This window comes from Protopterus annectens, chromosome 12.part0, assembly GCF_019279795.1.
Source record: "Protopterus annectens isolate FY-2018-M chromosome 12.part0, PAN1.0, whole genome shotgun sequence".
Lineage (NCBI taxonomy): Eukaryota > Metazoa > Chordata > Ceratodontiformes > Protopteridae > Protopterus > Protopterus annectens.
The window spans coordinates 655,635,836-655,658,369 of record NC_056746.1 but is presented as its reverse complement, the minus strand read 5'-3'; the positions used below and the strand labels follow the sequence as shown (position 1 = coordinate 655,658,369).

At 39.6% G+C, this 22,534-nt stretch overlaps 1 protein-coding gene across 1 annotated transcript in view; it reads right to left on the bottom strand.

Moving 5' to 3' along the window:
* CCHR12.PART0H16orf89 (chromosome chr12.part0 C16orf89 homolog) overlaps positions 1 to 22,534 on the bottom strand; it is a 334,640-nt gene that overhangs the window by 115,425 nt on the left and 196,681 nt on the right. The window contains exon 7 of the mRNA XM_044089787.1: positions 10,127 to 10,216. Coding sequence (XP_043945722.1) covers positions 10,127 to 10,216 — 90 coding nt within the window. The remainder of the gene's footprint in view (positions 1 to 10,126; positions 10,217 to 22,534) is intronic.

Sequence of the window (22,534 nt, the reverse complement as noted above, 5' to 3'; positions counted from 1 at the left end):
TTGGAAATGGATTCTAGGGTAACTAGCTGCAAGGCAATTTTGTCGCAGACCTTGTCAGAGACAGTTCCTGCTAAGGTTTCGGAGAGTTCGGAGACTAGGTCTCTCTGAAGCCTGGTGAAGTGTGCCAGATAATTCAAAGACTTAACAGCAAAAGTCAATGACGCAAAGACTCACTTCCCTAGCCTGTCCACCACCTGAGACTCCCTAGTTGGGGGTGGACAGTTTGGCTCTCCTCGGGCAATTAGTTTTTTGTGGCTGCCACCAGCACCATCGTGTCTACTGGAAGGCCCTTAGACCATTGTGGGTGCTGTTTGGGAGGAGATAAAAATTTGGCCGGTCTCTGTGGGGATAGGTTCAATGGTATCAGGACTCTTCCATGCGTGCTGCAAGATGAGTTGAACCAGCTCATCTGCAGGTGGGGTCACCCAGGAGGTGGAGGGTCGAGTATGAAAAGCCTGTAGGAACACAGACTCCTTGAAGGAGGGATTAGTGGGCTTCCAGTCAGCCCTCTTTTTCAGTATTTCAAGGATGTCTCTAAATGAGACATCATCGGGGGCAACCATGGGGACCCCTCCCCTTCATCATAGTCCATGTCCTCAGTAAGAGACTCCTCAGGTGAGTCTACATGCTACCTTTTGCATGTCCATTTACATGGTATCTCTTCAGCAGGAGCTTCTGAAGAGGACTCCGTAGAAAGGGCACCCTGTGGTAGGGTATCCTGAGGCTCTTGTGCTGGACGTCCTGAAGCAGTGGCTTGTGTCAGCTGTGGCTCAGGTAAAGGACATAACTGATGCTCCGATGCCGACTGTTTGCCTACAGAGGCAAGGGCTCTCTTCATCGCCTGGAAAGCCAGTCCACCCAAAGTGGGATGGGGGCCTGGAAATGAGAAGGACAACCTCAGAACTGGAATCACACCCCCACTCCAAAGAACCAGCTGCCAAGGAAGGTGTCTCAAGAAGACTCTGTACCAAAGGAACTGCTGAAACCATAGAAGGCACCATAGAAAAAATTGGCACCATGCTAGGAGCCACAGAACCCATGGTCCAGTTTTGATCCTGAGAAAGGCTCAGTTCTGAATGAACTGAAAGCCAAAGGGTCAGCTCCAGAACCACTGTGAGATCCACCAGTGGAACTGAAGCGATTGGAGCTGAAGAGGGCGTCTGTTTCAGGGGCTTCGATACCTGCACCGAGGTCAAAGGGGGAGAATAAGCTGGAGTCCATGGAGAAAGACTATCATCTTCTACAGGGAGGGGAGTTTTGGAAGGCTTAGTAATCCCCCTTGCCATCAGCAGCTGATCCACAAGACAGACCACATCCAATTTTGAAAGACTCCTGATTGATCTAGTCAATATCTCCGACGGGGAGTCAGGTCTTTCCAAGAAGGGGCTAAATTGCTGCCCGAAAAAGGGGACCACCATGGGTGAATATCAGGTCCTGGCTGAGTGGTCCATTGGCACCTGAGTCTCTTGGGTGGTGACATGTATCTAAGGTGTGTCCAGTGTGGGAAATCCTGGGATAGAAATTATAAGCAGGTTTGGTGCTGTGGTCAAGGCCAGTGCCGAGGAGGATGGTACCGGGCTGAAGATAAAAAAGATGGCACCAGGGTAGCTAAGACTGGTTTTATTAAGGTTAGTGCCATGGACATAATCATCTGTGCTGAAACTGGTGCCAAAGATACAGATTTAGATGATGACACCACAGACGGAGCAGTGGAAGTCAGTTTTGGTCCTGTAGTAGTCAATTTCGATATTTTTGGTTTTAGTTCCTGCTTCCTGTCACCTGAGGGTGATGAAGGAACTGAATGTGTTCTTTTCCTATGTTCGTTACTGGGAGGGTATGAGCCCCCCTATCCAGAGATAGCCTCTGAGAAGGGTGTCTTAAGGAGACCCTTCAGAATTAGTTTATTTTTCCTTTCATTAAGGGTATGGGAGCTAAACCCTTTACATATTGAACAAGAAGGTTGAAGTGACAGATGAGGTATACCCAGATAGTACACACAGGAGATATGGGTGTCTGAGTTTGGCATTTTGTGGCCATATAGGTCGCATTGTTTAAAGCCAGAAGCTCTTTTCAACATGGTAAAGTAAACAGCTATCACAGAAAAAAACAGTAAACAGGAAACACAGTAGTTATAACAAGACAATTATTTTGAAAGAAAAAGAAGAAAAGGAAGAGAAAATAGCAGAAGAACAATAAATAGTTTGAAAAATGTCCAAAGTACTTAGCTGAGAGCTGGCTTGACACGGCTTTACAGCAACACAGCAAACCAGATCTGAGGTAACAGAGGGAAGGTCATAGTGGGTAAAAGCTTAGCTCGAGAGTTTTTTTGGCTAGCACAAGCTTGTTACAAGGCTGACTCGGTTCTGAGGATGGAACCAACACCTATCAGTAAGGAATGAATGAAGATTAACAACATCAGATTATAGTTTAGATGTGTTGCTATCTATTCAGAAAACAAATGTTTTTATAAACTGTTTTCGGTGTCTTAGTGGTTTCAGACTAATGACAGATGGTGATAAGATGAGAAAGAAACTTTTTAACACTTTAACTCATTGAGGTACAGCACAGTGGTGGGATGTCTCTCCAGAATACTGTAAATTCAAATGATGCATTTTGGGGGAGAAGCATATGATAATAAGTCACGCGCTCTCATCTAGAAATGTCTGGGGTAACTGATTTATGCAGCCAACTGATTCACAGAGCCTCTCTGCTGTGTAAATTGCATTAGAAAGCCTGAAAGTACTCCTTTATTAACTGTGTGGTCACACAAGTCTTGAGGGTTATGTCTTACCCAGGACTGTGTGACCTAAGAGTAGCAACAGCAGGGGAATGAAATAAACAGGCAGATTTGCCCACCCTGAAAAAAAAATGTTTAGTTTTGCATGTTTGTTTAGTTTTAGCTCTCTGGAGTGCTGATCAGCATCTTCTCTCATTTTATAAACCCAAAAGGAATATTGGCAAACTACTTTACAAACACTCTGCCTCACTAAATTGGAACTATCTCCCTATCCATATTAGATCCAATCTTTCCTTTCCCTGTTTTAAAAAGGAGCTTAAATCCCACCTACTAAACTTGAAATTATGCCGTTGCATTGACCACACGTAGTCTCTCCCACTGTATAACTTGTTGCATCTGCTAACTTTCTTTCTTTGTTAGTAACTTCTGCTTAAACTAACCTCCTAAACCCTGAGCTCTACTACTATAGCCCTACTATAGCTCCCTCCCATTCTCCACACTATCTTCCCCCAACTTCCTATCAATGTCTATACATTGTCCTTCTTTTGAACAATGATTATCTTTTTGTTTTTACTCTCATATGTAGTTAATTTTAGTCCACTATTATCCGTGCAACCCTTAATATTCATAATTTTTTTTCTTTTGTTTTTCTCTTTATAATTAATTTCGTATTTGCAGTGTTGCTTTTAATAGTTTTTGTCCTGTATGTTTATCTTTGCTTATGTTTGCTGAGGCTCTTTCCCCTTGGGTCTCCACTGAAAATGGGTTGCTTACTATCAATGCAATGCAAATAGTCAATAACCTTTTCTGTTTTACAATTATTTTGTATTTTGATTATTTAATCTTTGTATATTGTCACTTTATTTTTACTTATGTTTGCTGGGGCTTTTCCACACGGGTCTCCCACTGAAAATGGGTTTGTTTGCAAACTCAGTTGGACTTATCCGGTTAACAAATGTGAAATAAAATAAATAAATAAATGATGCACTTTATAATGTCTCTGGGATAGTGACCTCTCCCATATTAAAACTCTTGGTCTCATACCCAATAAATTGGCTGTGAGTCCTAGACAAACCTTTTGCATTATGGTAGGTCAAGCCCTGTCTGTTTTTTACTGTAAACCTATATGGTTATAGGAAGAGTTACCTTCAACACAGTTTTGTATTTCCATCTTTTTGTCTGCTTAATTATAATATTGGGAAATGGTCTGTGACAAACATAAATTCCCTACCAAGTTAGTATTTCAGTGAGGAAAATGCCCACATAATAGACAGACATTCCTTCTCAATGATGGAGTACTAGAATTCATCTCCTTCTAAAACGCATATGGGATGCTCTTTGCCAGTCAGGGTCAGTGACAGCACTGCAGTAGGCATTGTTCTGATGTTCTCTAATAAAATGTAAAAGGCCTGCTGCAATCTGGAGAGTCTAAGCTAGCCTTCTAAAATAGTATACTGGTGAATGTTATTTGCATCTAATGACTGTTTAACCTTAAGCTGTACTTTCCCTTTTGTTAAATCTGTAAAACTGCAAGCTATTGAAGCAAAGTGGGGGTAAGAATTTCCAATAGTAACATCTCTAGTACCATACCTCTCAAGAGTCCAGATTTTCACAGAATGTCCAGATATTTGACTAATAATTTTGGTCTGTTCCTCATAAAATTTGTGGTTTTCTGGATTTTTTTGGCAACTCAGTGATTATTGAATTCACTAAAAAATTAAAGGTGTTTGAGTTTCATACTTCATACATAGCCTTTAGAAAATGTATTCTAATACAAGACCTTTTATTCTAGCAACTTTCTAAGTTTCTAAGAGCTATATTTAAAATTTGTCCCTATTTTTGGGGCTTTGTACCCCCATTATTTATGGCTTTGTATGGATTTTCTGTGTTACAAGGTAGAGAGGTTTGATCTCTACTAATCTCAAAAATGCCCTTACATTTACTTGATTCTAATTGCAATGAATGGGGCAGTTTTTAATAGCTTCAATTTTTCACTTTTTAGGAGCTAACAATCTCCCATTCAATTACAGTATCTATACGTTTGTCAGTCCTAGGCACTAAGTAGCTGACAAATTTTGAAATGCTGGTCAGCCACTTAAAGTCATTACAGAAACTGGTTGTTCCATCAGGCTTTCAAACTAACCCTATATGGCTGTTTCAATCACTTTTTGACTCATCTATCTTCCCCATCTTAAGCATTTTCTAAACCTCATTGAGCACAGGTTTCTTTGATTATGGCATTAGGTAATGTTTTAAATAACATTTCCCCCTGGAATAGTCGCAGTATGTTGCTGGATCAGGTCTGTTTTGTCACATGGCTTTGAAAACACTTCTTTGTTTCTTAACCAAAAGTCTCTTATTTCTTCTTTCAGTGGTTTAGATAGTAAGTCTACCTGAGCTGCAGGAATAGAGGTCAGTTTTCTTTCTTCATCAGGCCTAATGGTTTCTGCTGTTAAGCTAATTACAGACTGCTGCGTTTCTTTCTTTGGTGTCAGGTTATTGATGTAGTACATTGGTCTTAGTTTTTTATCATTCTATCTAACCTTGTAGTCTAAGCTGTTTAATATTCCTACAGTTTCAAATGGACCTTGCCACTTAGCCAAAATGTTGTTTTCTGCAGAGGGGACCAAAACCAACATTAGGTCCCCAACTTTGACTTATCCGATCCTTGAATATCTATTAAACATTCTTTGTTCTATGTGTTCCATTACAATGGTCATTACTGCTTTTAGCCTGTCTGGTAAATTGGTGTAGAGTTCTATGGCACTTTTAAATATGTCCTTAGGTATATATTAGGCGAATGACCAGGAGGGCTCTTATAAGCCTAGCTCTGAAAACCAAATGTGACCAATAAATTTGATTTCTATGGGGGGGGGGTGATTTATTGACTGCCTTGGCACCAGTCCAGGGGTGAATTTCCAGTTACCCATCCATTGGTCCAAGATTCGCTTACATAGGGATAGGGAGGAATCTTGCTTCACACAAATGGTGAGCCTGTTCCAGACAATGAGAATTCTCTGAGAAACATATCTGCCTCTCCAACATTTTCTATTTATATTGCAAGGAAAATTTAGGTCTTTTAATCTAGTACTTCTGATGCTATTTGCTTTGTGGATGTGCAAAAGGTTCCTCAAAACAGGGTCCAGGGATACCTTGTATACAAAGCAAAGTTCACTTCCCAGAGGTCTGTATGACATCAAATAAAGAGATAGGACTTTGAGATGCTCAGTGCAGGACATTGTGTTTAGCCCCCTGTATTCTTTTTGTAAGAAACCTTTGTGGATGTGCCAGTTACTGCATGTGTCTGGTCAGGTACATACTGGAGGGGACATTATACTCTATGATGGGCCGGATGAGGGCTGAGTACAGTGGTATGATGACCTCTCTGGACCTATGGACTTAGATGCCATGTCCTTGTTTATAAGTTGAGCAACATAGAAGGATTGTCTTGGTAACTTCGACAAGTGTTGGTTGAAGGCTAGGTTACTATATACATGAGTTTTCAGATCCCTGACTAAGTTTTCTCTTTTTCCCAAGTTTCTCTGGCAATATTAATAGTCCACAAGGGTGTTTGCCATGTAGTCCAAAAGGACTGAGCCCTGTCAAAACTTGTAGTATTTCTCTAATGGCAATCAGGTGGTATCATATTAACTGGTCCCAGTTTTTAACATCTTCTTAAATTACTTTTCTCAGTATGGATTTCAAGGTTTGGATTAGATACATAGATTCATAATTCTAAGGCCACTCAGTCTCATGACCATTCTTGTCTTGCTAGTAGCTTCACTCAAGCCACACCTCCTTTCTGCAAGTGGACTACACCAGTCAGTCCTGGAGTAAATGTGCAGATACCCATCCAGTAATCTACATTCTGCTTAAAGGACAATAGTGAGCTGCACTGCTTAACATGCAGGGGGAGTTTATTCCGGAGGTTTGGCAGATACTTGGGAATTGTTTAAATATTCCACTAGCACTTCTGTGTGGGGATAGTACTCTGCATTTTTAACTGCTTGACCTTAAAAGATTGGCATAGTTGTTGCGCTACTTTATATAAATGGAATGGATCCCCTGGGCAGTGAGTATTTTCTTTGCTATAGGGATACCTATGGACAATAGTAGCTCTAGCTTCTTGGCTATAGATTTAACATTAGTCTTACTTAGGGAATGTCCTCAAGATATTTGGCAGCATAGTCCAAAATAACCAAAGCATATTGCACTTCATTGCTGGGTTTTATTAAAAGGCCAACAATATCCATAGCTATTCATTTAAATGGGACATCAGTAACAGGCATGGGAATCAATGTGTTTTTTGAAGTCTGGGTTAAGTGCAGTCTTCTGCCATTCAGAGCATCCAGCATAGAAGTTATTACTGGCTAGTAAAACTTGCAAGAACCCATGCTTTAGTCTTAGCCATTCCTTGATACCCTCCCATTACATGACTAGGGTCTAGTTTCATTACCAGGGTTCTGAAAAGTTTGGGTACCAGTAGTTGACATATTAGTTCTCCTCTGCTTTTACCTATTCTCTGCAATAAATATGTTTCTAGTTTAAATTATAGATAGGAAGTAGGAAGATTTTGTTAGGTTAGGCAGAAGTGTATCTGTGTGCATATTTATTTGCTCTATCCCCTCACTAGACTGATAAGGTAAAATATCTAAATTGCATCCATAAGGCCTTATCATGGGGAAAATCTTTCCCTGTTATCTTATCATACATTAAATTGGAAACAACGGCATCAGGATAAACTCTTATCCTAATATGGTTTGTATCTCTACTTGAGTAATGGGATACTGTTTCCTATGTCCAATGTTTATTGACTTCTCATTAAATTGGGATGAAAGAATATTTACCCAGTCATTTTTGTTCTTCATGGGGAGGCATATTGCTGAAATGACATTAGGCATGCCTCAAGGTTATCCTCCCGGGTCAGTTTCTTCAGTGGGAGAACCATGTTTGGCATTGTCATTGCTTTGGCAACGTGCACCACACTTTCATTTGTAATGGCTATGATTTATAATAACTGTTCTACTGTAGCCATTTCAGCTCAGACATTTTTTATTCTTGCGAATAAGATGGAGGTGCATTTCACAAAATAAATCCCCTTCCACAGGCCTGGCTAGTTAGCACTGTCAGTCACTACAGAAATGTTTTCTGTCTAGGTGGGAGTGAATTAGTTAAAATAGTATAGCTAGCATGGGCAATGAAAGGAAAAGGAAATCAGGATTTCTGGCAAAAGACATGTGAAAAAGGCCCATTGCATCCACCAGTATGATTTGTTAAACATAATGAAATCCAGAGTTCTAAATTATATATAGTTTGATTACAGAACCAAAACCCAAAGGCAGCCATGCAGACAGTTAGCTGAAATCTTGGCAGTAGCTTTTGCATCAGATACATTTTCTGAAATGACAATGAAAGACACACAGCTTATGTGTCCGTTTCATGGAATAAAGACTACCAGAGCCACAATGAGTAGAACAGTTATTACAAACCATAGCCATATTTATTTATTAATTTATTGACATTTGTTGAATGGGAAAGTCTACTGGGTCAGAAACCCATTTTCAGTGGAGGCCTGGGGAGAAAGGCTCCAAGAAAATATACAAAATATTAATACAAAATGTAAAAAAATTGTATAGTATAGAAAAAAAGTATTGACTTTTAGTAAAAACTAACGTTACAACTTAGTTATATTAACATGCAATACAACTGAAAAGAATCATTCAGAAAACTAGGTAAATTCAAGGAAGATATTGCTATGATCTATAGTTGGACATATCTTTTTTATCAATGTCTAAGAGTCCTTATAATATAAGAACTAACAGTCACTGTTAGGTGAATGTCCAGTACTTCCCTTCTGATTCGGCAAGAGACAAGGGATCCACAGCATACAGGTTCTTTCAGACAGAATCTATTTTCCTCAGACTCAACTGGATTCTCTTTTCATGAAGATGCCCAGGTCTATCTAGGAATACTCCACAAAAGTTATTTCATTATTGCAGGTACACCACCCAGAAATCTTTTACCAGGCAACCAATCCTTCTTCATAAGAGGCCGACTTTTCTAAATTTGTATATTAGAACCCTTTCTTTTATACATTGCATATCAGGTATCATTAACTGTTTGAGTTTTCTGGCTAACGCAATCATACATCTATGCCAGTTACACCATTTCCTTAAAGCAACAGCTTGTCTTTACACCATTTCAGGAGGCTCCACCAATATTATGTTACAAAAATATGTGCATACATATTACATGGGTATAGCATGCTTGGTTGTGGGTTCATTTAATTATGCATTTTTTGCTTGTAAATATTGTCAAATGTATTGATTTGTCAAATGGCAAAATAGTATTGAATACTTGTATGTAAGGTAAGTGAGAGTAATTAGTAATGTCAAAACTTTTCTTTATTATTAAAGTTAAACCACTGGGGCTGAATGTGTGTGTGTGTGTGTGTGTGCGTGTGTGTGTGTGTGTGTGTGTGTGTGTGTGTGTGTGTGTGTGTGTGTGTGTGTGTGTGTGTGTGTGCGTGTTTGGTTTTACTAATTAGGTTTAGAGTAAGGGCTACAGAAGGGATAGATGTGTGTTGTGTTTGGGTTTTGTGTGTGCGTGTTTGTGGGTCAGGGTTAGAGTAAGAGCTGCAGATGGTAATAAATGTGCATCCTCACACATGCGTGCGTGTGTGCGTGTCCGTTTGTCTTGCTTCGTGGCATTGTTAGGGAAAGAATGTTTAGTACCCTAATGTGTAAGGTTGTAGTTAATGGCATGGAAGAAGCTCCCCCTTGCACATCCTTACTCATATGTGCTAACCATACCCTACTCCTGCACTGAACCCATTAAGGTACCTAACACCCTTTCCCTAACAGTCCAATTGGATAGACAAATTATTCTGATTGTAAGTGATGTTTTTCCCCTCCTGGCATTTAATTGACTGGAAAATGTATGTAGCTGTGTGTGTGTGTGTGTGTGTGTGTGTGTGTGTGTGTGTGTGTGTGTGTGTGTGTGTGTGTGTGTGTGTGTGTGTGTGTGAAGAAAGGAAAATACCATGTCATCTTCAGAGAAGAATATTATGCCTGAAGCCAGATAAATAATGTAAGAGAGAGAGAGTTTATAAAATAAGTGAAACTGCTATCATTTTGTGTAACAACTGGGAAGATGATGAGGAAATAAGCCAAAGAGGAAAAGATTGGCTATGTAGTAGTATTTTGCAGTGCCACCTTATGTACACAGTGTTTCTCTGTATACATATATTTACTTCCAAGCTCAAAGGAGTGTACTTTTGAAAGTATAGTGACACACTGAGAGACCCATTTACCACCCCAGGAATTATACAAGAAGGTAAAAAAGAAAAACTTATTTTTAAAATAATGTACTTGGGAACAAAATTCTTACCTTTTAATTTTTTGTCTCTTCTCTTAACTCTTCGTAGCATCTGTGTTAAGTCTTCAAAGGGATTCTTTCCATTAACTGATTTAGTTGTCTCTAAAAAAAGAAACACAAAACTTGTAAATATTTTCATTTAGTCATGTACTTTTGTGAGGAAGTAGCTGTGAGGACTGCAATGAAATATGTAAAATATTTAACAGGCTGTCAGAAAAAAATAAGTAAGTGTAAGTCATTATCCCATTATTAGATCATTTTATAACTCATCAAATCATATGAACACATGCTAATGCTGGAGGAAGTAGATTCAATTATACCTATCTACACAACTGGCTTCTATCATCACAAACACCCATCTCCTATTCTATCACAGTACACCACTGCCCCATGTAGCCCTTCCTAGTTCATGTAAAATTTAAGGGAGAATAATGGTTGATCAAAACAAGATTTGATTTACTGAATCTGCTTTGGCAAACTGTTTATTGCTTATTGTCTGAAAAACTGATCTCTCACTGAAAAATAACTTACCTTGAGGTGCATCCACCTGGGAGCATATTATATTTACTTGATGACTCCACAGGATTTATTCCCCGCTAGACTGCAATTGTGGCATCTTCCCATTCAACTGTTTTTTTTTCTTGGTTAACATGGTCATGTGAAATGGATTTACTGAATTTTGTTTTTTGTAATGTTACATCTGATCATCTATATAACAGTAGATATGGAACTCCATCAACAGTCCATTCTTTAAAAACTCCAACCTGACAAAAAGACACAGCTCTTGAAGGTCATCCTGAAATGCCAGTTAATAGGTTTAACCTTTACCCCTTCAGCAGAACCATAACAAGACATGGTCTGGTGCTGAGGGTTGTGTGACACCCGTGCACTGACCCAGCAATCAAGGAGCCTCAATCCTCACCACTAACACCAGTGAGGGGCGTCCACATAGGGGAGGATAACAAATACACACACAGTAAAGTACAATTTCCCTTAAGAGCACACAGAGATCACAATCAGTCTGGGGCTGATTTCTCCCTTTCTCTCTAGATCCCCAATAAGACTCCCCACTGGCACAGCTATAGGGTCCAGATCTCAGCCTAGTGGGCAAGCTAAAACCTCCAGCACCCTCTCTGCCCAACCAGTGCTTCATGTCCCTGCCCAAGTAGCTGACACACACACACACTTTGAGTTATGAGTTATATGCAAACACACAGACACTCCTGGGGAAGGCTGGGACAGATTCTCCAGCTGTGCTCCCTTTCTGCCCAGTTTAAAAGGTAGTACCAGCTGCCACCACCCACTAATATTTATCAGCTACTAAAAAGGCCCTTATCAAAGAGTGTCCAATTCTACTGTGCAATATTATTATCCAAATAGTAAGTGCAACTGAACAGTCAATGCTTATTTGGAGTGACATGGACAGTATCATTACATACATGCAATGTACTCTAGAGCTTAAATTACCTCTACAGAAAACAGCCACAGTTGAAAGGTTTAAAATATTTAATAATAAATAATAAAAACACAAGACAAGACTTCTTACTACACAGTGCTAGTTATTTCAGACACAGGAAAATGCATAAAATAATACAGTAGAATAGTTCTGATATCAATACAGAAAAACACTTAGTTTATTCTTCATAATTTACCAGAAAGGCTCATCCAGACTCTGCTACACTTTGCTGTGAAGGAAAGGTTAGTTTGCTGTTATTTTTTGTATTTCTGTATTGCCTTTCTATATTTTGAATACTGTAGTTTGTTTTCTTTATCTTGTGTTTTGCTTGCATTCTGTTTTAACAGCATATTAAAACTTCAAAAGAGACCACAGCTCTCTCTGTTCTGAGTCAGGCAGAAATAAGAACTGATTAATTAAGGACTCATTCATAAGACAGAAGAGGTCACTTAAGGTTAATCGCTTGTTAACAGAGGGGGTGGAGCTAGGAACTAAAATTTCTATTTAAGGAGTAAACTAAAACATTTCAGAGCTTTACCAGAAAGGCTCATCCAGACTCTGCTACACTTTGCTGTGAAGGAAAGGTTAGTTTGCTGTTATTTTTTGTATTTCTGTATTGCCTTTCTATATTTTGAATACTGTAGTTTGTTTTCTTTATCTTGTGTTTTGCTTGCATTCTGTTTTAACAGCATATTAAAACTTCAAAAGAGACCACAGCTCTCTCTGTTCTGAGTCAGGCAGAATTTTTCCCTCCCTCTCACCCATTTAAGTTGTCTTGTTAAATACCACTGTCTTTCTAGTTGCCCGCCTCTTATGTTAATCTGACCATATATCTCATTTCTCTCTACTTTCACTGGCTTATGTGAGTAATCACAAAACCATCACTTTTGAAATCCCACCCTTCAATTATTTAAATTTATTGGCCATCCTACAGTATTTCATAGTACCAAAATACAAAAGTAACCACCCCTTTCAGTCCATCTTGCTGTTTTAAAAATAGTAACTCTCCACTAAACCTTAACTTTTTAAACAGGTAAAACTCAAGTTACCTACTTTCATATCTAACTTCTCTAGTGCACACTGCAGAGTGCATTCTTTTCAATCTTACCTTTAAGCATCCCTGTTACTAGCACTTTCTCTAATACCTAACAAGATCATCTCTACTTGACTCCAAGTAGACTTTTCTCTATCTGTTAAACCTAGCACTTGCTCCTACAGTACTTATTACCTTGATACGGCACTCTTATAGATAGCACCCCAAAAGGCAAACCCCCATTTCTCGGTCACCCACATCCCCGGAATCTCTTTTAAAGTTTTTGTCTAGTCCTTCTAGCATGTCGAGGGATCAGTTGCTAGTGTCCTCTCCTGCTCAGCTGGTGAACCTGGGAATATTGAGGCAATGTTACAATTGCCTCATGTACACAGACAACCCTCTCCTCCTCCCACAAAACACAAATACATGCGAGAGATGCAACTATACGGCCAAACTGGAGGCTGAGCTCTCTCAACATAGGACTGGCAAGACCAGTCAGGAGGAGAAGGTTACCACACACACTATAGACCCAGTCTCACATAGTACCATCACAACCTCAAATCATACACATAAACACACAAAGACATACTGGCGGCTCTGATCAAAAATCTACCAAAACAGCAGAGGCCACCAAAGCAGACACCCAAACAACCACCACCTCAGAACACAACACCTGCAACACATAGACCTCACAGTCAGAGTGTCAAACAGTCACAGCCCTTAAGGCCAAACACAATGCCAGACACACTAGTCATTGGTGACTCCATAGTTAGACACACTGACGTCCCGCTCACCAGACTGAGTAAGGAGAAGGTCACAGTAAGCTGCCTGTCGGGCGCTAGAATCCGCCACATAACGCAAGCACTCAGGTCTCTCAACAGCAGGTACAAATACGACTCAGTCATTGTCCACGCTGGTGTAAACGACCTGAGACGTACTTCCTTGGACTACATGAAAAGAGACATTGAGGAGCTCTCTGATTATGTAGCCCAGGCAGGTATGACCCTGACCTTGAGCAGTATCCTACCTTCACCAAGAATGATGCCACAATACAGAGATAAGATGATCAGCTTTAACAATTGGCTTAAACTCTGGTGTCATTCAAAGGGGATCCAATGTCTGTCTGCCTGGGATGACATGCTGGACAAGCCACGCTGCTTCAAGGGACGGCTTGCACCTGTCACCCTGGGATTCCGGATATTGGCAAAGGCTCTTGCCACCCCATAGTGCCTTTTTAGGCAAGGCTCAAATTCTAAACCTACCACCCTAGAACACAAAAAGGAAAAAACTAAGGGTAATGCTGCTCAATGCCAGAAGTCTAAATCTCAAAATGCACGCACTCGAGGCCCTTCTCAGTATGGAGAACATCGATGTCTGTGCAGTGACTGAAACCTGGTTCAAGGCTCCTGAGAGCACCCCAGCACTATCAGGTTTTACCTCTTATCATGCGTTCGCCCCAAAATCCGGACAATACCAAGAAAGGAGGGGTATCCATATTCATCAAAGACACCCACACCTCAAGACTGGTGGCAACGCACGATGCATCGGAGACCATCCAGGTGCAATTAACCATAGGCAAGACTGCTCTGCAAATTGTAGCATGTTACAGGCCACCCTCACAAACTCAGGAACCTCACATGGCCTTCCTGAAAACACTAGAGGGATAAATGTATCACCAAACACCATCATACTAGGTGACTTCAATTACCCTAATATAGACTGGGAACACTACTCAAGCCCAAACACCCTAGCCCAAAAGTTCCTGGAATTCATAAACTCAAATGCCATGGAACAACTAGTCACCATCCCCACAAGAGGAGAAAACATACTTGATCTCATCATCACGAACATGGGAGCACAATGTTCAACACCGGAAGTATACCCCTCACTGGTGAGATCAGATCACAAACTAATCTCGCTGGAGGTCCTCATCCCACCCCACCTGAAATAAAAAGACCACAGTAAAGAACTTCTCGAAGCCGACTTCACACTTCTAACGACTAGTGTGGTCTCCTTTAAGGGCCCCGCGCCAGCGGAAAACAGTACTCAAGCCGCTGAATCACTTACAAATGCCTTCTACCAGCACCTGCAGGACTGCATGGATAAGGCAATCCCAAGCAAAACAAAGACTCTTTGTACCAAAGGCAAGCGTCCAGTCTGGTGGACCCCAGCCATAAACAAACTCTACAACAAAAGGAGGAAGCTACTACAAGATAGAGCAAAATCCTTAAAAGGTAAGACACCCTTGATCACTATAAGTAAAAAACTAAGAGCTCTCATAAAATCATCCAAAGCAAATTTTGAGAGAAAAATAGCTAAAGACTCAAAAGACAATCATAAGGCCTTCTTTAGTTATGTTAGAAACCTGGGAGGAAACTCCCAGATATGCTCAGAACTAGTTCAAAATGATGTGAAGATTACTGATCCTACAGACATTGCCAACATACTGGCTGACAGGTTCAGTGCAAACTTCTCCCCTCCCCAAAAGGAGAGATATCTATACCAAGTGATTGCAGCCCCCAAACATCTCCAACGCCCAAGTGAGAACTGCTCTCTCCAAAGCAAAAAACACAGCATCCATGGGACCTGATGGTGTCCCCGGCTGTGTGCTCCACGAACTCAACGAGGAATTAAACCCACAGCTAGGACAGCTGTTTAATCATAGTCTTACCTCTGGATACGTACCCACGGAGTGGCGCACTGCAACTGTGGTCCCACTTCACAAAGGCGGTGCCTCCACCGACCCTGGAAATTACCGGCCCATTAGCTTGACAAGCCTTATCTGCAAAGCCATGGAGAGGATCATAATGGACCTCATAAATAAAGACATAGGGAATTTGCAGACTTTGGATCCATCCCAGTTTGGCTTTGTCAAAGGCAGATCATGCCTTCTAAACTTGGTTGACTTTTTCGAAACAGCCACCAAAGCCATTGATGAGGGAAAGGCAGTCCATACAGCCTACCTCGATCTGGCGAAGGCCTTCGATACAATACCCCACTCGGGTATCATTGAAAAACTCATCAGCTTAAAAGTTAACCCATACATCACAAGATGGGTTGCAAACTGGCTGAGTGACAGATCCCACAGGGTCAGAGTTGCTGGTACCATGTCAGACTCAAAGCCTGTCACAAGTGGTGTACCACAGGGCTCAGTCCTGGGCCCACTCTTGTTTGGCATCTACTTTTCCGAAGTACAAGCAAACACAGGAGGGTTATGGCTGACAAAGTTTGCAGATGACTGCAAACTGGGCGCCATAGTAGAAAACACATCTGACACAGATATCCTTCAGAAGGGTCTCACAGAAACAGATAACTGGTGCCAGAGCCATGGCCTAAAGTTAAATGCCAAAAAATGCATAGTCATACCCTTCGGGAAAAACAAGGTTACCCCTAGCTACCAAATAGATGGCAATCCACTGAGCACAGAAGAAGTTATCAGGGACCTGGGGACCCAGGTTGATAGTAGTCTGTCATTCGACACCCATGTAGCTAAAGTAGTTAGGAAGACCTTCTACATTGCCCACCTTATCATGAAGGGATTCTCATCTAGATCAAGGGAGGTCATAGTCTCCCTATACTCATCACTCATCAGACCAATGATTGAGTACAATGCCCCATTCGGAATGTATCTGACCCGACACTTGCAGCAACTGGAGAGGCCACAAAAGTTCCTCACCAAAAGGATAAAGGGTCTCAAACATCTGTCCTATGCTGCCCAACTGAAAGAACTCCAGCTCTATTCAGTCACTTACAGCTTGCTCAGAGGTGACCTTTGCCTAACATACAAGGCCATGTCAAACCCAGATTTGATGAATATGCTTCACCTCAAAAAATCTAGATCCGTCAGAGCCACAAGGGCGGGAGACTTAAACCTCGACACGGCTATTAATAGGACGTGCTGGAGGGATAGATTCATCACCCAAAGACTCCCTATGCTGTGGAATAAAATCCCGGTATATGTGAGGCAGAGCACCTCGCTGGCCTTGTTCAAGAGAAATCTTGACCAATGGATGGGAGATCGCAGATATACCCCAGGGATTACCTCAGTGTCACTGCTCAACAGAGGCACAGCAAAATAATGGGTATAGTTCCCCATACTAAAGGGGTGGCGTAAGCCACAAAACTATGGGCTAGGCTTGTAAATGCCCTCGGGCAGATAGCCTAGTATGAACCTATGAACCTATAATTCCTAGCTATTTCTAAGAGAAAACACAGTTCTGAAATAAACTTACATATAGAGCATAGGCAGTGCTGGTGAATTAGATGTTCTCAAGACAACTGCAAAATGCTCTCTGATTCTGTCTCTTTAAATTGATAACACAGTGCTGCTTCACATTACATCATTCTTAACAATTTTCTCTTTTCCCAGGCTAACAGAAATTCAGAGGTTAATAGCCCTTTTGATCTTGCAGCTGGTCAGGAAGCCAGAGCAATAAAAGAAATTATAGATGTAAATTCTAGCCATTAACTCTGGCCTCAAAACAATAGGAAGAATTCCTTCATTTAGACATCTCAGCTCCGAGTTTTGACATCAAACAATTACACAATGCTTGACTTATCAGCCTTCCTACAGTAGAGTGCACTGTTGTTACATTTTTGCAGTTCCACATTTAACAGCATTTTCTTCCATTTAAGAAAACAAGCCTGTGGTTTATATTAATATTTACAAATGACAGAATTAGCTACAAAATTCTATCTGGCTAGGCTGGCAGCCTTCACCTATCTTCACGGGTTGCATGCCCATTTTATACCTCCAGTTAGCCAACTTGGTCAAAAAAAGTAACTAAATAAATAAATAACTCTGATGTATTCTTCACTTTTGGTCTTTCCTTACATCTCCTTGTCCTTGTCCTAATCTGTACCAAAGGTTCTCTCTCTCTCTTTTTTTTTCATGTCCTCCTTCAGTCACATACGTCTTTTTTGGCTGTATTTACTGCCTTGTCTGCTACCTGACTTCTCAAGCTCAGGGCTATTGAAATTAAGTATCCTACACTGCTTTCTGAGGCTGAGTGACTGTTCTGCATGCCAAGAGAAACCTAAGATTTAAATATTTTCAGTGGTTTTCCATGTGTGAACAGTAATAAGCAATGGGACAAGGGGAAGCCAGTCTACAACAAGGCTGCACTGCCACCCGTTGTCACAATAGTTCATAGAAGGTCAAGTAGTTCATTTGTAATGGAAAGGCATCTGTGTTTCTCCCAAGTTGCAAGTTATTGTTTATTTGCAGGAAGAAATGTAACTTAAATTCTCTAGTTTGTCTACTATGTACAGTAACATGTTTATTTATAAAAGATTTACATGCTTGGTAAGTGATTACATTTAATTTAAAACAGCTGTATTTTGAGTACTGTTTTTATGGCTTACTGATTTAGCATATTCTTCTATCCTGACCTAAGTCCATACTAAACAGACCAAATGTCATTCTATGCCTTCTTTGCTACTGTAGTTTTTGTGTATTGTTCTATGGTCATGACTGAAAATCTGAAAGCTGTTATTTGCTAGTGGTGGTGGTTGCTCATTATCAAGGTGCTGTACAGCAAGTGTGTGAAGACCCCCTGACACAAAAGAAACAGTTCTGTTGGGTGTTTGCATCGCTTTTTACCTGTGTCAGTTTGACTCGCATACTACTTCCAGACATACTGTTAGCACATTGTGATGCAATTTATGACCTTTTTTAATGACGGCAAATGTTATAGCCTTTGATCTCACTATCTGTCTGGACTACATAATTACAAAACTTGAGATTACATATCTGATTAACGTTTTATATACTTTTTTTTACTTAGGTAAGTCAAATGGTGCATTGCAAGTTCTTTTTCAGCCATGGGGCATGTCACAATGGAATAGGAAAATGCAGTCTATATTGACAGATTAGATAAGGCAATCAGCTAGCATATTTTCATTTTATTTTTTAGTTTGTTTATTTTTTGAAGTGGGAGAAAACTGGAGTATGTGGAGAACAAAAGCAGACATTAGAAGGCATGCAAACTTCATAAAGACAGTAACTCTGAGATACAATGGTACTGTTTTCAACAAAGTGGTGCCCTTTCCATTAGACATGCCAGGATGTGAGTTAGTTGTGTAGCATCAATATAGTACTGTAGACATGGTCTGAGAAAAATAATCTGATGAGCTTGAAATACCTGAAAATGTTACACTGTGTCAAAAGTTAAACATTTTATTTTGTCTCTGTGAGAACAGCTATGGCAGAGGCTGCAGGAGGTCTTAATGATAAAAGCAACCTGCCTAGACAGAAATTGTATTATTTCCTGACTGTGAGTTGAATAGCAAAAGTATATATAAATAGAAATATACAGTTTGGGTCATCTCTGCATCATGCAGGGGAAGAATTGATTATTGTTTTAATGCATTTCAGTTAAAAGAAAAAAAAACAGAGATACATATGACGAGCCAAGAAAAAAATCTTCCACAGATGCACTATTTATTCCTGAAAAAGATAATTCATTTGAGAGATCCAATACAATTGCAGGTTATGTATAAAACAGAGATGCATATGATGAGCCAAGAAAAAAATCTTCCACTTGGACATTATTTATTCCTGAAAAAGGTAATTCATTTGAGAGATCCAATACAATTGCAGGTTATGTATGCATTAACCTGCATGAGGGGATGTGCATATCAGAAATATTACTGCACACCCGGACCATGCCATTGTGAGCACGGTGCCGCCCCTGACAGAAGTCAATTCAACTAATAATAATTCTGTTGACAGTCTATTACCACTTGAATCTGAGGTTAATAACACTGATTTCGCTGACACAGTTAGGCGAAGTGAAAGAATTCGGGCTAACAATTCACGTGAGGGGCAAGCAAACAACAATCAACTTGCTCGAAATTTTCACCAAGACAAGAAAAACATGCCCACTACTGGGGCACGTCACCCTCAGCATCAGAGGAACAAAAGGCGGAACAACCGTCAGAACAGATAGTTCCTAATGACTCTGTTGCAGTAAATAACCTTGTTGTTTTCACTAATTCTAAAGGGGACTTTAATATTTACAACTTTTCATCTGTTGTTATAGAAGTGAATTTGGTAGAACTGCTAGCGAAGGGTAACACATATGTTTTAAGTAATAACATCAATGTAGTAAAAACTTTGTTAGACTTAAAGTGTTACGTAAAGAAATTAAACCTTTCCTTTTTATTAGGCAATGTTCAACAACTTGCACATGTACTTAGGGCTGCTAGTACGTTCAACACTCCTCTTCATCCCCTTTTAGCTCTTTATGAAAGTGTGTGTGAGTTAGATATTCGACACATACCTTTCATTAGAGCTAGTAATACTTTTTTATAAACAGAGCAACATCACTATGGATCAGTTAAGAGCACTAAAATTACTCAAATCAGCTCATGTCCATTTAGTTAAACCAGACAAAGGTGGTGGACTTGTCATCTTTGACATCACTGATTATAATAAAAAAATGGAGTTAGCCTTGAACTGTCCGGCCTATGCTAAGGCATCTCTTAACGAACTAAATATTGCACAATCAAGGATTAGAGTGTACTTCAGAGATCTGTTTATAGAAGCCAAAATTGACCTGGATACATTCAATTACATTAATATTCTCTACCCAAAAACACCTGTCATGTTTGGAATACCAAAGATTCATAAGAACCAACATGACCCTCCTATGCGTCCACTTATTGATGGTCGAGGTTCCTTGACATATCCATGTGCAAAACTCGTTGACTCAATATTACAAAAATATCTTAAATTTGAGTCACGAGTATGCAAAGACTCATGGACTTTGTTGAAAAGTTTGAACATTTTAGAAGTTAACCAAGAAGACAACTTTCTTACCATCGATGTAGTCAACTTATACACTTCTATTCCACACTTAGAAGCAGTTGAGTGGGTAGAAGTTTATATGAAAAATAAAAAAGCTCCATAAAGGGATATTGACCTGGCAACTGAGTTAACTGATATTATACTTTCCAACAACTTTTTCATTTTTAATGACAAGATCTACTTACAAAAACATGGAGTTGCTATGGGCTCCCCTTGTGGAGCGAGCGTGGCGAACATGTTTATGGCTCAATGGGAAGAATATTTTGTATTCAATAACTCTGAAATTTACACTTCCTTCACTTTTTATACCAGATTTTTAGATGACATATTTGTGATTTTTAAAGGAAATGAATCACAAGCTAAACAAATGATAGATTACTTTAACTCTACTACATCATTTTTTAAATTTACTTACACTTTTCACACTACTAGTATTGACTATTTGGACATGAATATATAAAAAAAAGATATAGTAAATAGGAGATATGCTTCCAAAATTTATAGAAAACCTACATATTGCAACTCTTATTTACATTTTTCTAGTGCACACCCTTACAGGCAAAAACGTTCAATAGTGAAAGGACAACTCATTAGAGCCGCAAGGATGTGTACTAATGAAGATGACTTTAATTCTGAATGTCAACTCTTAAGAGACATGTTTTGTAATAGAGGCTACCCGGTTAGTTTAATAAATGACTTAACTGAAGAAATTGTAAACAAACGGAGTAGAGGTATAGTTCAACTACTCTTGACCTCACCTTCCGTTGTCATTGATGTTAACTTGGTAGAGTCACCTCCTAGCCAGGTTGCCATTCAAACTACACAGTCACCAAACGACTTGGTTACCTTTATAAAATCTTCAATGACTCAGCAAACTAGGGAGACCTCTTTATGCAATACTTTTATAACCACCTTTAGTAAAGACAGTGACCAACTTAGATTAATTCTCCACAAAAATTGGAGTTTCCTTTATAAGGACTCTTCCCTAGTTGACAGAATTGGCCAGTCACCCACTATTGTTTATAGAAGAGGTACTAACTTAAAAAGTTTTTTTGAAATTAAAAGCATTAAACCTACTTCTAGACTTACTGGAACTTTTATGTGTGGAGCATGTAGGATGTGTAAATACATAAAAACAGGTAATTCCTTTAGAGTATTGAATACATGTAAATTTTATATCAATCATAAGTTGAATTGTGAGCCCAAGAATGTTGTTTACTTAGCTTCCTGTACCTTATGTCTGGCTTTCTATATAGGGAAAATGGACAGGAAGCTTCGTGAGAGAATTTACGAACACTCTTATGCGATTAGCAAAAATAAAACAGAAAATGCTTTAGCAAAGCATGTTTCATTAAATGGTGGACATAGTTTCACGTTCCAAGCTATTGACCAGGTACTTCCTGACATTAGAGGTGGCCCATATTCAGTACCATTAGAGATACGAGAACTAATATGGCAGTTAGCACTTAATGCTTTCTGCTTGCCTGGTTTGAATGAGAATTGTAATATTTCATGTTTGCTTAAATTAAGAAATCTTACACGATAGTGTATTTTTAACTTTTCACTAATGACATTAATATAACCCTTGTATATTGTATACACACTTTTTATTTGAGGTAGTGTAAGTTTTAAGATTTATTTTAATAGTGTTTGAATTATTGTGCTTTGCACTTTTAATTTACTGCTGCTACTAGTCACATGACTTCATGCTACATGGTTTAAATGCTGCAGAAACTGTGTAACTGATATTTGTCTGTGTGTCGGAAGAAGTTACTTTACTTAAAGTGACGAAAACGTGAGAACAATTTTTATTAAATTGATTTTACGTTAAAAGAAAGAGTTTTTTTGGGATTAACATCTTTTTCTGCTGGCTACTGTTGGGCTCCTGTTCTGTTTTGGATTGTTTGTTTTTTCCGCCCAGTTTATTTGTAGGTCCAATATGTTGTCACTTCTGGTGGGGGTGTTGACCAGTTGATCCATGGCGTTCGAGTTTATAAATTCTAGGAAGCGTTAGGCAAGAGAGTTAGTACTTGAGTAGTTCTCCCAGTTAATGTTTGGGTAATTGAAATCACCCAATATTAGGGCATTTGGTAGGACCTTCATATTTTCCAGTGTCTCCAG